Source organism: Meleagris gallopavo, chromosome 2, assembly GCF_905368555.1.
Source record: "Meleagris gallopavo chromosome 2, MGAL_WU_HG_1.1, whole genome shotgun sequence".
In the NCBI taxonomy this organism is placed as follows: Eukaryota; Metazoa; Chordata; class Aves; order Galliformes; family Phasianidae; genus Meleagris; species Meleagris gallopavo.
This window is the reverse complement of record NC_139405.1, coordinates 20063632-20081039: the sequence shown is the minus strand read 5'-3', so window position 1 is coordinate 20081039 and position 17408 is coordinate 20063632. Positions and strand designations below refer to the sequence as shown.

The following is a 17408-nucleotide window of genomic DNA, read 5'->3' as shown; positions in this document are numbered from 1 at the left end:
CATAAACACAGTCCCATTTTAGGTATTCTGTGCTTAGGCATGACATTTGTCATGGAGTTGCCTACTTTCTTATGACAAAGCTGCACAAAAAAGAGGTTACCATTTCCAGACTGCTACCCGGTACCATCTTCTGTTGGAAGGTGCCATCTTTTAGATCTGTCTACCTATATAATCCCATTAGGAAAAAACAGCTGATTAATCAGTTTAAAATCAACCACCTTCTTTAATCTGACAGTGGTGGAACACAAGCGCACTAGAGGAAAGCAGTGTACTGCAAACAGCTGCAGCCTGATGGTGCCTCAGCTGTTCTGGAGGCTTCATGGTTTGTAGAGGAAGTTCGTGCCCTAGTCTAGGTTAGATGCCTGAAGTTAGACACTGTAAACATCTCTTGGAAGACTAGATACTACAAGTGTCTCAGCAAAAAATAATTATAGAATGGGTAAAAACTGGATCCTCCACAAGGAGAAATCCAAGGATAAAATATGCCAGATATTTCCAAAAAGAGAAGTAATTTCTTTGTAGAAAAAAATTACCTATTGATCCAGACATTCTGCTCTAATCAATTGACTTTCTCTGCAGCTGAAAGTGACTTCAGGAGCTTCACTGGCAGATGTTGCTATTTGAGCAGCCTTTACACTGCTCTTACTTATGCCCACCGGCACACAGTTCCACAGGTTCACCTTGCAGTTCCTCAGCCATATCAGAGAACCCGATATGCCACTCTGATAAGCCCAAACCTGGGGAAGTAAGAGGTGTTAAACACCAATCTGATATTAAATGGAGTCTCTGAGCAACACGGCAGTAACTGGACTGACTGAATCAGTCTTTAAATTAAGAAGAAAAAGAAAAAAATATCACTTATATCAAGAAAAAAGCTAAGGAACTTATGATTCTTTCTTTCAGAAAGGAAGCCTTACTTCATAGACCAGGCTGTCAAGGAAAAATTAAATAATAACTGAGAGTATGTTTGAAGCAGCAGGAAGAAAAACAGAAAAGGTACAAAGATTGTGAAATAACTATAACTTCTGAAAGAAACTATCAAAATACTGTTCTTTTTTTTTTTTTTTTCATTATTATTATGTTAGAAAGTACTGGCATGAAAACACATGATAACATCTACGGTTTGGACAAATCAAGGAAAACTGTTATGAGATGTGGAATCTGCCAGTCCTATATTACTCACAAAAATCTACTCCACTTGTCTATTTGAGTCATGTTAGTCACAATCCCGTGGGTTGTGTGATTAGACATGGACAAACACAATTCTATCACCAGTCTTACTTTTGGTCTAAAATTTTTTCAAAGGGCAACATTATGTTAACTTCACATTTCACACTGAATAAGGGAGAAAATATTGAAGAAAATAAGTAACGAAATAAACTCCTTTACTGTAACCTTCACATATTCAGACCTCACAGATGCCAAGTAAACCTTTCCCTACTGCCCCGCATCCTAACTAGCAACGATTCCTTAATTCTTGGCAGAGCTCCCCAGGGTGTAAAGTTATGTTTCTGCGGCTACTGAAAGCATCCAGGGAGATGCTGATGTAGCCTTGGTTACAGCGACTACGGTATAAATAGAAGTGGGCTGGAGCTGGAGTCTCTCGCTCTTCCTTTCTCACTTTCTCATCCAGTTCTATTACCGTAGTACTTCAAAATCATTGAAGTTGTGCAACAATCCATTTTGTCCTTTCTGCTCTAATTAGGCAATTCTACATGTCTGTCTTGATAGGTGGGGCTTACTGAAGCACTTAATCAGTTTCTGGAGGGGCATCGTAGCGCCAATCCAAATGCTTATTTAAACAGAGCTGTAGTGCCAAATCCAGCATATTCTGCAGCAGCATGGAAACAACAGAGTCTGTGAGACACAGATTGCCTCTCACGCTTCTTTCTTTTTTTTTTTTAACAGCCTTCAATGTGAAGGAGCACTCGTCCTGTATTCATCCCGAGTAAGCTTAACAGACTTTAGTCTGAAGACAGGCTTTCCTGGCAAATAAAACAATTACTGCAATTCCAGTACGAGCCCTTCCTGAAACTGTGCTAACGAGGCTCTGAATCTTAAAAATTGCATTTAAATCACATGATTCATTTGCAAACCTATCACATATAGCACACACGTGGTAGGTGTGGGTCATTTCATTGGAATTAGAAAGCAAATGTCTCTATACATGAGAGGTCACCAGTTGTTGCAAGTTAAAATCTTTTCACTGTTAAGCATAATTAAAATACTCTAACAGTGGTTTCAGTAATTTAAACATTGCAGTATTGTTGTAATATTTTTCTAGGCTTCAAGAGTTCACAATTGTTTGGTCCAATCAAATCTGGGAACACTGGAGAAGTTATCACCCATCAAGGTAATTACTTTCAAGTTGAAATAATTACTCCATCAATGTTAATGGTCTTTCAACTTCAATAAAGCACTCACCTGCCGATAATCACAGCTAACCTCTTGCTCTCATGCAATTCCCTCTCTATTTAGCAGGTTATATTACAGCCGTTAGAGTGGTCACTTGTCCTGAACAGCTGCTGAATTTCACTTTGATCGGCTGTGAACCATAAAAAAATTAGTCACCTGTGTATGATTTCCCCCTAACCCAGAAGCCCTTGCAGAGTTAAAGAGATGATCTTTTGGCTGTACTAGGGCATTGCTGGAGCAGCCATCTTGCTTCTGGTTGTGGCTACTTTCCTCTCCCTAACAGCAGTACGGAGCCCAATTAACTTTTGCCCTCCGCTGCTGTTCACAGCTTGTAGTGTATCTTCTGAATTTATGGCTTGTGCAGGGACTCCTCCATTTACCCTCATCTTGCTTTCTTACAATTCAGTCAGTTTCTCAGGCATCTGAAACAGGTATGTACAATTCACCACTCCTACTCTTTGGCATATTTTTCTTATTCTGGCAGCTGTGGTCTACATTTCATCTTATATAGGGAAGCTGTAATGTGCAGTCCTACATGTTGCACTACTGAATAATGCTATTATTAAAGTGATACATCCAACATTGTCAAGTGGTCAACGGTCTATAAGAGGAAACAGAAATGAAAGATTAAATTCAGATATATTAAGTACTTCTGAAAGTGATGAATAGAAAGGAACTAACTCTGGATGCAAGATTCAAGAGGTCTCTAATCCTGCTTAGAAGGCTTGTGTAAATGGCAGTATTGGTGTGTTTAGATTTTTTTTCTGATAACAACATATTATATATAAAGTTTTACAGTAAACAGTCATTATTTCTTTATTCTAGTTATATATCCAATGTACAAATTAGTGTCTGGATATAAAAGCATAATCACGCAAGCCAAAGCCTTATTTTCCTACCAAAGCGTCTATTATTATGGCTATTCTGCAATATGTCTACAGATTTCCCTACCAGAGATGAAGCATCTGCCAAGAGGAGCTTGGCCAGTGTAGTTATATACCATCTCCCCACATAATGTAAGTAAGCCAACATATGTTCTCAACTGTTAGCATAGCTGCATCCAAACCAAGGGCTTTGCCAGTGCAGTGATATCAGCTAAGAGACATGTTAATTTTTTACACCCCAAGCTGACATAGCTATGCCAAAAAAAACTTAGTAGGAAAAATCTGGCCTGAAGGCTTCACACTGCAAAACACAACATAAAAGACCTATGCTTCTAGGTAGGCACAGATTCCCAAGGAAGAAGGCCTTGTAATGCTCACACCTCTCTACTGCATCCTGAAAGAAGGCAGGCTTGGCATGCAGAAGCCTTAATTCTGCAGAACAACAACAGGGGTCACTGCTGAATGCAGGCAGGGTTTTTCTGTACAACCCTTGCTTCTAGGTGCTTTTTGCTTCCTCTCGTCCTTATCCAAGCACTCTTAGCAGCTCCATATTACACTTTTTACTCATCTTCTTGGCCAGTTTGAATTCTCTTATTCACAATAAGCAACCAACTACTTGATACAAGGAGGACAGTGTTACATATCTGCGATACATCTACTGAGCAAAAGTCCAAACTCACCCATGTTTTTATCTCATAGCAACGTTTGGCATACAATAGCTAAACAACTCTGACGCTTTGCTGCTGTTTGCTGATACTGGCTTTACAATGAAATCAGCTGTGATTCCTACATTCACAAGCTTAAGCCCTGTGCTCACAAGAGAAGCAGTCTGCTTGTCAATCTGGTCATTTTACGCAGGTTTCTGTAAATGAGAACTTAATGTCAATCCATTCCTCTATAAGCACATCTGTCTGACATTAGTGTTGTCAACAAGACACTTCTCCCTTTAGAGGGTTAAAACAAAGTGGAAAACAAAGTAGAAGCAGCTTGCACTGCTGTAACCAGTCTTGACTTGACTTTGTTCTGCACATAAACCAGAACGTCATTTTATCTTGCTGTCAGCTACCATCCGTCAGTATACTCCTGGCCAAACAAGCCAGGGAAGTTTACTTTTTAACAGCAAACCCTCGGTAAGGCTGACATGTACAGCATCAGCGACTGATGCTGCAGGGGAATCCTCATACATGCGCATAGTAGCAGAGTGGAGATCTCATTTTTATCTCCACAGGCAGTGCTGAATTTCAAGGGGTCACTGATAACCTTACCAATACTGGACAGCTACAACTTTGACACATCAGTTCAAATACAATTAATACACCTTCTCTGGAGAAGAAACAGGAAAGTAGCCTGCATAAAACTATCAAATGATTTGGAAACACAGAAGATGCTCCCCATTTGCCTTGGAAACGGGCAGAAAAGAAACTGCCCCATTAGAATGGCCTGCAATGGCATTAGCAATTATATGTATTCTTCAGTGCCCTCAGGATGGTGTTTGGACGTCAGTCAAGCTTTACATCTTGTTGCAGACAACCAGGATATGGCCAATAAGAGGGAGGGTGGGATTGGCTAATGTGATTCTAGCAATGCTTTTTTTTTTTCTGGAATAATCTAATGAGATAAAAATGGAGTCTAACAGATTAAATAAAGGACCGAACTCATTGCTCGCTTAATACTTTAAGTCTTGCTTGTAACATGGAAGCTTGTGTGAGAGAATGACTAATGGCATATCCCACGAGGGAGCTCCAATAGAGATGCTTTAGGAGATTAAATGATTTAGCCTAGTACCCCTGAAAGCTATATTTTAAAGGGGCAGAAGTTTAATCATTGAAATGCTAGTTCCTTCAATAAAATTACATTTTAATTAAAGTGTCTCATTCACAAAGCTACAGTTAAGGGTATTTCAGCAATTTCACGATAAAACTCTGTTTTAAAGGGACTATAACTTTGAAAGTTGCTGTCTAGGTTTTTGCCTGTTGGGATAATTGACCTGACCTCCAGAAGATATCTTTGATAACAGGACTCTATGCACTGTGTCAATAACTTTGATTCAAAGCTTTAGCTGTTCCGCTTTATTCAGAACAGAAGAGGAAGGATTCAGTTCTCAGCTTTTCAGTATAAATCAGCAGTAACTCCACTGAGTTAATGCAATTGCAACAGCTTAAAGTGAGTGCAACTGATGGAAGGGCTGTGTAGAAAGATTTCTCCCCAGAAGGTAACCTAATATTTAAAAATAAAATAAAATAAAATAAAATAAAATAAAATAAAATAAAATAAAAAAACTGGCAAAAACTACAAGGGCTGATCCAAATGTAATACCTCCTATTTTATTATGTTGGCCCACAGTGTCAGAGGTGGATACTGGTGGCATGGCAGTAGAACATTCTCCTCAACATTCCCTTATATTTTGCTGGCATGTGACAGATGGCAGCAGAGGGGCAGTCTGACACAACTGCATCTGACACAGAAGTGCATATGAAGCAGAGGTGTGTTGCTGAATTGCTCCACGCAGAAAATATGGCACTCACTGACATTCATCAATGCTTGCTGAGCACTTATAGAGACCAAACAGTGAATGTGAGCACTATGAGGTGGTGAGTAATGTATTTCAGCAGTGGTGTCAACAACATGAAACACAAGCCATGTTCTGGATGGCCGTGCAGATTTTTACTAGCACAGCATGCAGGATCTTGTCATCTAGTGAAAATGCACAGCTAATGGTGGTGACTGTTGAAAATGGAGCTTTGTAGTTGAGAATTTGCTCTATCAAACAGTGTTATTGTGTTCTCTGTATCCGTAGTAGTTTCCATGGAAATAACTAGGAGGCATTACTTTCAGTGACCATAAATATTTCATAAAATTCATGACAAAACACAGTACAAAAAACATGCAAGTCAGCTCCACCACAGCACTAGTAGTGTAGCAATGCATATGCTGCCAGATCGTAATTTTGATTCAGAATGGTGTTTGGGGAAAGAAAAGGATTTTGGAGCCAGGAAAATACTAATTCAGTAAATAATAGGTTGTTAATTTAAAAGACCTTTAACTGATGCTGTTAAAGAAACAGTCTGTGGCAACATTATTTAAAGGGTCGTTTTGGTAGGTTTTATTACCCACACTACAACCATCTTGGACGTTTTGTGTTGTTGTTGGCATGCTTAGAAGACATTGCAATGCATAACTGACCAGGTCAATTTTGATGCTCAGCAACACACTGCATGCTGCTGAAGTAGAGTGTTAGGAGAAGTCCTACCATTTTGCTGGTTTTAAAATCGTAGGTGTTTCATCACAATTATGATTGTGATTATTTTTTAAAAACAAGTTAAAGGAGTGAAATACAACAATCCTACTGAAATTCAATAACTTTAGAATTCCAATCTACTTTTTAAAAGCTACCACACTGCATAATGGAAATGTAAGTTCAGGCTTTCAGGTGCACAAAGAACATATTCCGAGCATTCTCTTCAGGATCTGTCTTCTGTTTCAAAGGACACATTACAAACTTAATACATTTGTACTTCGAAAAATACATGAGATTCCTGAACTGGAAACTTCTCCCGTATTTTCTTGTCAAGATTTGTCTAAGGTTGTTACTTCAAGGTTACTACTGGGTATTCCAGAGATTGTACTTTACGATCCTGCATGATTGTCAAACAGAACACTAATTAATTGCTTAATTAAAAGTTCAGTGGCTTTTCAGCATTATCCAGTAAGAACATGGACTGTGAATTTAATTTAGGCAAAATCCTAGGTTTATGGAGTTGAGGTAGCACGGCTGTGGAAACCCAACCTCGTTAAAACCACCTTAAGCATTTTATAAAACCTTATTTTCAGGAGACTGCCAAATACAGCAGCTATCCTATACAGCAGTACAGTTCTATCACTTGTCTAGGTGCTGTCTTTCCGTAGGAAGACTGGGATATCGTATATAGATAGGAGCGGTAGTGGCAACTGCACAAAACACAACCACTTCCTTCACTAATTTACCCACTGTTGTCATACCTTTTCCCTAGTATCCCTCCACATACTGAATAGAAAAGTAATACAGATAGTCATGTTTGCAAAGTCCCTCAAAGGGAAAGATATCTTAGCAGTGCAAAAGTAACGTTTTATTGTAAGTAAGTGTAATGAAAGTAATAGATCTGCTTTCGTTACTGATGAATTAAGAGGGGAATCTTTACAAAAGTATATGTGAGCAAATGCTTTGCATATATAAACTACTTAATTACTATTGAACTCAGTTTATGATTCCAACTGAATTTAAAAAACTGGCATTACATACAAGGAGGACTGTTTTTGATCTTCATGCAGATGTTCTGGAACTATTTAGACAACTGGATAAAAATCTGAAGACAGAATTTTCTGAGTAAGGTAAAGTTAGATGCGTGTCCGCCAGGCATGAGCTGTGTATGCTTTTGAGCAACTGACTTGAATCTACTGAAGATTAGATATTAATATGAAATGTTTCAGTCTTCACTAGACTAATCCCAAAATTTGTAACAACAAACTACTGGCAATTGGGAAACTCCACTTTCCAAATCCATGTAAAATGAGATTTTAAAATGCCACAGAGATCAAAACAGCACAAAAACAACCCAAGAAGCCTGATTTTCTTGGTCAGTTCTTACCGTCACAGTTAGTGCTGTAACAGCCGGGATGCTGAATGTTGGATCACTGCGCTTTTCTTGATAGACGACTCGATACAGAGTTATAACACCATTGGGAAACACAGGCTGGGTCCAGTTCAACCGTACTGAATATGCACTTGTTGCTTGTGCCCATGGGGCTGCCATGCCCCATGGGGAAGCCTCAAGAGTTTGGGTTGAAGCCCACAGGCTATCCACTGATCCCACAGCATTTTGAGCTCTGACACGATACTCATAGAGAGTAAAAGGCTGTAGAGCATCGGATGCATCAATAAATTCCAAAGCTCCCTCAGCCCAGATGAACAAAAGCAGGTCTTCTTGACTGCCCACAGGACGTCTGAAATGGAATCAAAGACAATTAATTTAAAATTGAAAATAACTTTTAACAGTCACATGGTAGCAGATACTGAATTTCAAAGTTCAGCCTGCAGCTCACAAAAGTACAGAACGTATTTTTATCCATTACACACATGCAAGGAACTGCTTACTCATCTCTGCAAGTATTTCTGTGAACCTGTGTTAGATGCTCAGGTGTGAAAAAGAATATTTGGCAATTATTTAATCATTATTCTCCTTCATTGAGAGGGATACCATAAACAGGTGTGCTGTCACGCTCCATGGTATATCAGATTTGCATTATCTGATGACACATTGTTCTTCCAGGATAGAATACATCAGATACAAGAATTTAAAAATTTTAGAATGTGAAATTTGAAATCTATTTTAGCTGAAAAGTAAAGACTTAGATTATAATATAGGTGCAATTTTTTCAACATTTCTCAAAATTAAAACATTACTGGAGGTACGTGCCTTAGGATTGCTCACTTATGGAAAATTAACCCTAAATTATTATAGCAAAATGTTACCTAGGGAATAAGGAATAAATATTCTAAAATGGCCTCAAAACCAGAGTTGAACACTTAAATTCTAGTTTGTTCACAGTAAACATCCCATTTACACTTGCAGGTCGAATAAGCAATCCCTTGTGCATAAACAACTCATCAGAATTTGCAGCCCTATCACAGAAACTCATTAAAATATAAGAGTTCTTTTTATAATAAACGGTATATTTTTCCAGTGCTGTTTTTGTTTCAAAAATACAAACTTGTTCAAAAATACAAAGTAAGATATATGAAGACAATTAACTGTATAGGCTTTTGGCTATGGATTATTTTTTTTTTACTTACCTTTTGTTTATTTATATATAGATGTATACATAGCCACATATATTTGTATATATAGCACACATCCCTACCACATATCTGCTTGTGTTGAACCTGGAGATATTCTGGGTATCAGAGATGATTACAGATGAGCCTCACCCCTTTTCTACTGTGGCCTCTTCTAATACATTATTTACAACAGATGTAAAAAGGAAAGCACTCATCTTCAAAACCGAGTTATCAAATCAATTCTTTCACTTGGCATAAAAATGTTTGTGTGAAATTAAGTTGGTTACATTTAAACACTGTGATAAATCTCAGTGACGGCTGTGCTGTACTGCACATGAATTTAAGTATTTTTCTTACTCTTCACAAGAACCTTGGCCTTTGCAAAACATAAAAGCACTTTCACCCTTCTTGCCAAAAACAAAAAAACAAATTACATTATCTGCCATATTTATTGCAAGTAGGGCAAATTTGCAGAAATAAAATTGGTTTGTCTGTCTACCAGGTGTCATCATCACTACACACACACAGAAGCTGAAGAATATTTTTTTGGCAAGAGAAAACTTGCATTTTGCAGAATTCTGTTGGCTTTTATATTTCTAGAGCACTGCTAGGTACTACTTGAAAAATACATAATGCAACTGTTTTTAAAAATGGATAATCTTAGCTGCTTCGTAATAATACATATCTACATATATAAATGAAAATGTGAAAAATATAAAGAATCCATGCATGTACGCATCAGTTTATTCTTTCTTTGTGCATATACATATATAAGGCATGTATGAGCACATTGTTTTCTTACATGAAACAAGAAAATTTTTGCCTAATTCTGAGATAAGGCCGTATGGGCACTGTGTAGAGTGTCTACCTCAGAACAGGAGTTTTGAGGTAAGAGATCTCTTGTGTGGTAAAAGGTGCAAATTATAAGATGTGTTGATACTGAGAACTGTTTGGCAGAAGTGGTTGAAGAATGTCAAGTAGAACAGACCGGAAAGATTCCCTAGCAATTCTCTCTTGCAACACAATGAAATAGAATGGGGTACAAAATTTCTTTTTGAGCCCAAAATTCCATCAAATATTTTTAGTACAAGCCCAGTGCAGAACTATCCCTGGGATCTTGCTCACTGACTTAATGTAAGACACAATTCTGAATGCTGAATCACTACTACGCCTTTTTCCCACAACTAAATGTATAATCCTCTCCCTCTGTATTCAAAAAACATGCCTAAAGATCTCTGTCGATAATAGAGAGCATGTTATAGTGCAATAAAATTGCATTTAATACCTGTCTTGTCTGGCCAAGCGCTGTGGCACTTAAATGAATGCATATATTTATGTTTTATAAATTTTCCAAAGTCTGTGATAAACAGTTTTTCACACTGGAAGATCAAATTTGCCACCAACTGTAATCTCATCCACAAGCAAATCTGTACAATGTAGTCTGGTTAAGTATTTAGATCTTATTACTGTTGAATATTTAATGAATGAAACTTATGGTTAGGTAAATGGTTCCATCTGTGATGCTAAAGACCAGAATATCTTCATGTATGAATAAACTTTGAACAGAAGTGGTTGAACAGTCTGTAATCATTTCAATCGTCTTAAGATTTAAGATTCAACTGCTCATTTAACTGGAAGTGTTTCTTATGTACAATGAGCTGCAAAGGAGAATAACATTTCCAAGAGCTGGAAGCTGTCTCTTAATCTACATAGTCTGATTTGCTGCTTACATTCGTTTTAAAGATGCTCAGATACAGTTATTTTTATAAGGGCAAAATTCTCCCTGCCCCACAACCAATTGGAGCAAGATGACATGAAGAGGAAAATATAATCTTCTTTGTGACAGATGTCTAATAGAGCTATATGCAGAGGGCTGCAATGCTAACTGCAACTCTGACTCCTCAGCTGCCTTATGTAGAAGGGATACTCTGAGAACCCCTGAGGTCAATCCAGAATTCTTACCCACATATTTATCTGTCATTGTGCAACAAAAGTACGTGTTTTTGGTGCTTTGTTGGCCCTGGGGTAAAACACTTTCAAATCATTTTGGGGAAGAATAATGCAACATCAACAATAATCCCCCTCTGCAATTTCATATCCAACTAAACAAAGCAGCCTTACTTGCCGTTTGGTTACAAGTCTATACTATTGTTGTTTGTATATTTTTACATTTTTCTTTTTCTATTTACAATTGTTAATATAATTAACCAAAGGAAACTGCATGCAATGCTCAGTTAGTTAGATTAGGTATTTTGCCAATTGCAGGTATGAATAAACCTCTTCAATAGTTCTTATATCCATACCCATAATGGTTAGATCTGTATGCCTTGTCTCTGGTGTAGTTCACATTTAAGACTATAAGCATAAGCAGTGAAGTGTTCATACAGAATCAGCTTAGAAGCCCCTATAGTGCAAGTCAGAACAATCAACAGCCATGGAGACATCTCCTCTGTCTAAAATTGCCTGTTTTTTCTGCGTCAGAATTGCTCAGCTAATGAGAGCTAGATTACAGACTCACATATTTGTATTAAATAACATAATCTTGCAGAACTTGATGCTGAGAGACTTAAGCACAAAATTCAGAAACTCCTTTAAGCCAGATATGAACCCAACTCCTTATAATTTTACAGGCAATACTGAGTCACCTCATACATCCTACATGACATGCTGGTGGTCAGTAGAGAGCCGCTCCATTAGCTGATGTTACCTGTATCTTATTTGTATTATTTCCATAATACTATTTTTTTTCAGAGCACAAGGATGTTATATAATGATGAACTGAAAGAGGAGTAGAATGGGGGATTGTCTCATGGACCACATCTTATCATTCCCAGTCTCTTCTAAGCCACGGTCCTTGCTGGAAAACTTTATAAGCTTCAGATCTGTGTTTAAGATTGTTATACAAATAAAAAATAAAACATCACGGTCTCTATTATCTTAGACTAGCATTTTAATTTTCAGTTTCTAACAAAATGGCTGCAAACACACCAGTGATTTTACAATTTGAGAAGCAAGCACGAGTCTTGTCATTTTAATGCAAAGATTTGCCCGCAAACACACTCTAACTCCCCAAACGTTCCAGGTTTAATGAATTTATGTTGGTGGGGATGCAGTAAGAAAAAGGTACATGATGAAGAAGAAAATACATGCCATAACTTCCCATGGAAATAATGCAGCCTTGCTGCTATAACAAAGTAAGGCTATGTGTGGCTACAAAATGAAAAAGAACTATGTGCTTACATCCCATTTCTGATTTTTTTGCAGCTATCTGAGAAAGATTTGATATTGTTGTTGTCTAAGCACATTTAAACTTCAGCTGAAATAACTGCCAAGTGATTCATGCCTATGTAGGTGAATATAACGATTGTATCTGGAGCCCCAGTGCGCCATTTTCATTTCACTTTAAATAAAAAACAAAATGTATCTATGTCAGTCAGTGCCCTTCTGCTGTACTCAGAGGTATCAAACAGGCTACAATTATGATTGTGAAGTGATTGTGTCACATTGCAGGAAGGTTTATTGCTTTTGAGTCTGCTAGGCAGTAACACATTCTGTTTCATATTACTCTTTATATCATTGTTTGGCTGTGACTAGAATAATCAAATGCCATCAAATGCTGTCAAATTCAATTTACAGTATTTTTCATTGAAGCAGGCTTTCTGCATTATATTTCCTGTTTTCCCGTTCTATGGCTGCCATGGAATAGCAGCAGTAATCATCAGCTTTATTTACAAAACCAACAGACTGAGGACATGTCTTAGACTATAACACACACTTTGTTTCTCTTTTTACAAGAGAGAAACTTGGTATTTTTTGGTCAGACAATTAAAGAATAGCAAACAAAAGGATATTTTAAGAGAGTGGGAATTTTTAGAGACTGCTAATGCACTTAACATGAAAGTGAATTTATATTAATAAACACTGCAGATTCAAAAAGGAAATTTGGTTCTCCATCTTCTCAGTTGGAGCTCTAATATAGTAAAACATCCCAAACTCTGTATTTGGTTCAGCCCAGCATGCGCTCACCATATATATTTGTAGTTGGAAAAAAACAGGAACTTCAGAGTTTTAATCTCTGTCCAACACGTGGCTTGAGTTTTATGTCCTCTGACTTTCTAAAGCTATTCTAGAAGGATCTCTTCAGGAAGGTTTTAAAGGATCAATGGGCACAGCGCTCTGCTACTTTGATACTTCCCTAAGCACGAGTATCTATGTAGAAAAATCTTCACACAGAGCTTATGAAGCCCCTCTAAGGGAGTGAGAATGATAGTCAGCCACCCAGACAGCTGAGAATGAACATCAAGGAACATAACGAGCTGTAATTTAATTGGAAGATTTTATAGAATGAAACTGTGCTATAATCACACTCCAGATTACTTACTTACTTAACAACAGGAACATAATTCCTCTTAGAAAATTGTTCTGTGTTAGGAATCCAAATATCATTTTTGGGTTTGAAAATTTCAAGAATAGAGAGTTACTCCTGTTTCCATTCCACATTTCTCAAACTGACTATCAGTGGGCTGAAGAATGTACCTACTGATGTAAGTAACCACAACAGGAGCAGCTATATTACAATTTTTGTCTGTCCTTTCAAATATTTGAAAATGTATTTTCATCTGCTTCTTGTTATTTGAAGATCTGGAATGTGATTCTTCTCTCAGTTTTTATTCTCAATATGTCCATCCATACATAGCATCTTAACACAACGTTTGAAAGGAAAGGAGAAAAACTTTATCGTGTACTTCCATATTTCTTTTTACCTCCTAATGTATCAAGGAATCAAGCAGTTCAGTATGGCTATAGAATCTGAGCATTTACCTGTGAATAAAGTAGTTGGTAATGATGCCATTTGGTTTCTTAGGTGGGGCCCATTTCACTTCTATGAGTGCAGATCCCATTGCTTTAACGGTAGGTGGGCTCAATTCTAGAGGAGGTGCTTCAACAGTTCTTGAATATGTGCAACCACTCACTCCACATCCACCTACAAAACCCAGAAATTCGTTTGGAGATGAGAGTTTCTTCCTCAACAAAACAAGTCATTTTAAAAGTTGAAAATACAGGAAAATACATGTGTTCTCCAAGTAAACTCTATAGAGGTCAACATTTACATGGTGAAGACAGTAAATCATCCAAGGAAGCAAAAACCAAGAGCAGACTTTATGAGATGTGATAAAGTAGAAAACAAAATGTATTTAAATAATCACTGGTTGGGGCTTGTTTTCCAAGTTAAATTATTTAGTGTTGTTTCAAACACAGTCTAATCACAACTGTTATTCTGCTCCCACAAAACTCTTTGGGATCTCCTAATGGTCTTTATAATGTGCAACAACGTCCCCAGGCCAGTAAGATAAACATCAGTGATAGAAGCTTAAAATAATGAAAATTTTTAAGAGAAATTTGAGGAGGAGCCAAGTGGGATTTCAGTAACAAATTAGCATGACAGTGACAGAATCTCCTTTTTTTCTTCCGTTAGCATCAATTTTTTCTTTGAGGTGTAGTTCAGGACTGAGCATTTCTAAAGTAGGCTACCAGAAATAATAGAGAATACAATAAAAGGAGATGAATCTCAAGGCAAAAAGCTCCTGATGAAATGCTGCCTCATTTCACCCACTTTCATTATTAAACACTCATTTAAATAAGTGCAACTTCATCAGTGAATTTCTCCTGACTTTCCCCAATACAGGTGTGAAGATAATTGGTTCCAAGGTATCACTGTAGAAACATTTGAATAGGATTCTGAAATTTTCTACTAAGTTTAAGAAATTTTGTAATCTTCAGGCTCTTCCATAGTGTTTTTATGATTACAATATCTTCCAGGTGAACAGCTGCAGAACCCATTTTGTTCTGTGTGCACATTTTCAAAAACTGTTAAGCTATTTGTGAAGAATTTGTAATAAAATGGCACATAGCGGATAAAACTCATTTTTTAAATCTCCATGTAAATTATTCATGATATAACATGTAGAAATATTTAATGCTACATTCAGTGCTAGGCTTTCTTTTTACTAGGTAAACATTTCACTCTGATGTAGAAATAAGATTTTATCTGTTCTGCTGAGTTGAATCTGTCTGGCAAATCTCCATTTCCTACCAGTCACAGAGGTGAGTCTTTTAAAAAAATCTCTTACCATTCTGGCATGCTTGTATTCTTATCTCATACAGGGTGAAGGGATCTAGGCCATCCACAAAAGCAAAATGTGCCCGACCTGCTGGCTTCACTAGCAGAGTGGGACTGCTTGCATTCAGTAAAACGTTGTATTCCAAAGGCGTATCGACAGTGAATATCCCTGTTGTGACACAGAAGAACCAGTGATTATCTGAAATACACCAGTGTAAGACAACTTCAAAGAGACATTCATCATATGCAATTTTAAAAGCAAGCTCCTCTGGAGGTTTTGCCTACTGCCTCTTTTGGAAACTAAAACCATTTAAATATAAGCCGAAAAAGATCCACCTGCAGATCGCAACTGGAGGATACACATTACAGTCCTTAGTTAAAAATCAAAATTCTCTTCAGTCAATTCAAGTGTTGCAATTGCTACTTTGGGGAAGAGGAGCGACCTTATAACTGAGAATCAGGCTGCTTTTATTTCTTTATTTTGGAGGGCTAACAGTTACTAAGCACCGCTTTTGGAGTACAGAGTCATATGATCAAAGAAGTGAATTGCCACCATTTAGCAAATTATCCCTTGTTAGCCCAGCAGCAGTACCTCAGTGTAGGTGCTTAGCCTGCTCTACGAGAAAAGTACAATACACTAGTTTAAGGGAACAAACGTGTCATTTCAGCTGGTATAAAACAAACTGTCAATTTCTAGTTTTTGTTGAAGAAAAATGAAACTGATTTTTACTCTTGTTTGAATTCAAACATTTTTTCCTCTCTATTCATCTTCCCATGCTGTCAATTACTTGTTTTTCAGTTCGGCTGAGAAGCTGAAAAATCTATTACTCCAAGAGAACAAGCTAAGCCATATGCCATCCCTTCAGAATGACTGGCAGAGGTTCCTGGATCTTCTCTTGTTTCCTCCTGCATGGCTTTTCAAAGATTTTTTGTTTGTTTCTTTGTTTTTCTTGCAAAGGGCATGCAGAGCACATCTACATTAGACTGCAGTTCTTTTTGTCTGCCTTATCTACACCTTGAGAATCTTTCTATAACATTGGAAAAGAAGCCCATTCTTTCTCCTAATTGTGGCTTTGGTGTTTTTCTGATGAAATATCTGGGTTTATACTATTACTCTGAAGCTATTAAGATATTTTTTTTCTAGTGTGGTGGATATGCACATTAACTGGAAAAACATAATTACGAGAAATTGGAGTGATTTCAAATTTCTGTATGGTGCTATAAACAACTGATATACTTTGGAAGATTAGAAAGACATTTGAAATGCCAAGTTTTCACAATTATTGAAAAAAAAAAAAAAAAAAAAAACAGATGAAGATCCCCCCCAAATAAGAATATGCTGCATCACTAGAAGCTAGACAAAGGAAATGCTGTTACTCTAAGCAGCTGAAAAAAATAGCCATGTAGTGGATGCATGGCTTCAAGCTGATTCAGATGATCAGTTCACAGGAATAAAGAAGATATTGATATTAGCCGCTGAAGAAGAGGTGAAAGGAGAACGAGACAAAAAGTAGAAAAAATACAAATATAAAATTTTATCAATGTAAATTTTTAAGGAAAAATAATTAAGAATGGAGTAATAGAAGGACAATTTTTAAATCGTATAGGATACTATAGAGGAAAGCTGAGAGGTGATCTTAAAGTATAGTATAGCTTCTGTAAGAAAATGATTTTTTTGTAGGGTAAGCTCATCCTCTGGGCAAAAAAATCACCAGAAAACTTATGAAGTTGAACTATTCAGAATGTCTGGTTTCCCAAGGAAAATTAAATATAAGCAACTACAACTGAATCCAATCAGTAATATGCTGCAAAGGACACCTAGTTCAAAATATCTGACTTACGTCCAGCATTCAGTCTACATATCAGCAGGAATGCTAAAGAGAGATCTGAAATGTTAGATGTCTCCTAAAACTTGCAAATACATTAGGAATTATACTACTAGTAAGCATGTCCAGCAGAATAAAATATTTTGAGGAAGCAAGCAAGAAATTGCAAAAAAAAATTACAGAAGTATCCTGAAAAGTTCAAATATTCACTTGAAATCTTTCCACAGTTTGATGGAATTCACTGAATGCTAAGATCAGAGGATTGCTTCATAATCTAAAAAATAAAGAAATACATTCATGCAACACAGTAGTATTTTAAAAAAAACCCTGCATATTCCAGAATCGCC

The 17408-nt window shown here is 37.0% G+C and overlaps 1 protein-coding gene across 1 annotated transcript in view; it reads right to left on the bottom strand.

Annotated features, from left to right (window-relative positions):
• USH2A (usherin) overlaps positions 1-17408 on the bottom strand; it is a 377385-nt gene that overhangs the window by 44254 nt on the left and 315723 nt on the right. The window contains exons 58-60 of the mRNA XM_085219239.1: positions 15246-15404; positions 13936-14098; positions 7925-8279 (exon numbers count right to left, since the gene is read on the bottom strand). Of these exons, the coding sequence (XP_085075365.1) occupies positions 7925-8279; positions 13936-14098; positions 15246-15404 (677 nt within the window). The remainder of the gene's footprint in view (positions 1-7924; positions 8280-13935; positions 14099-15245; positions 15405-17408) is intronic.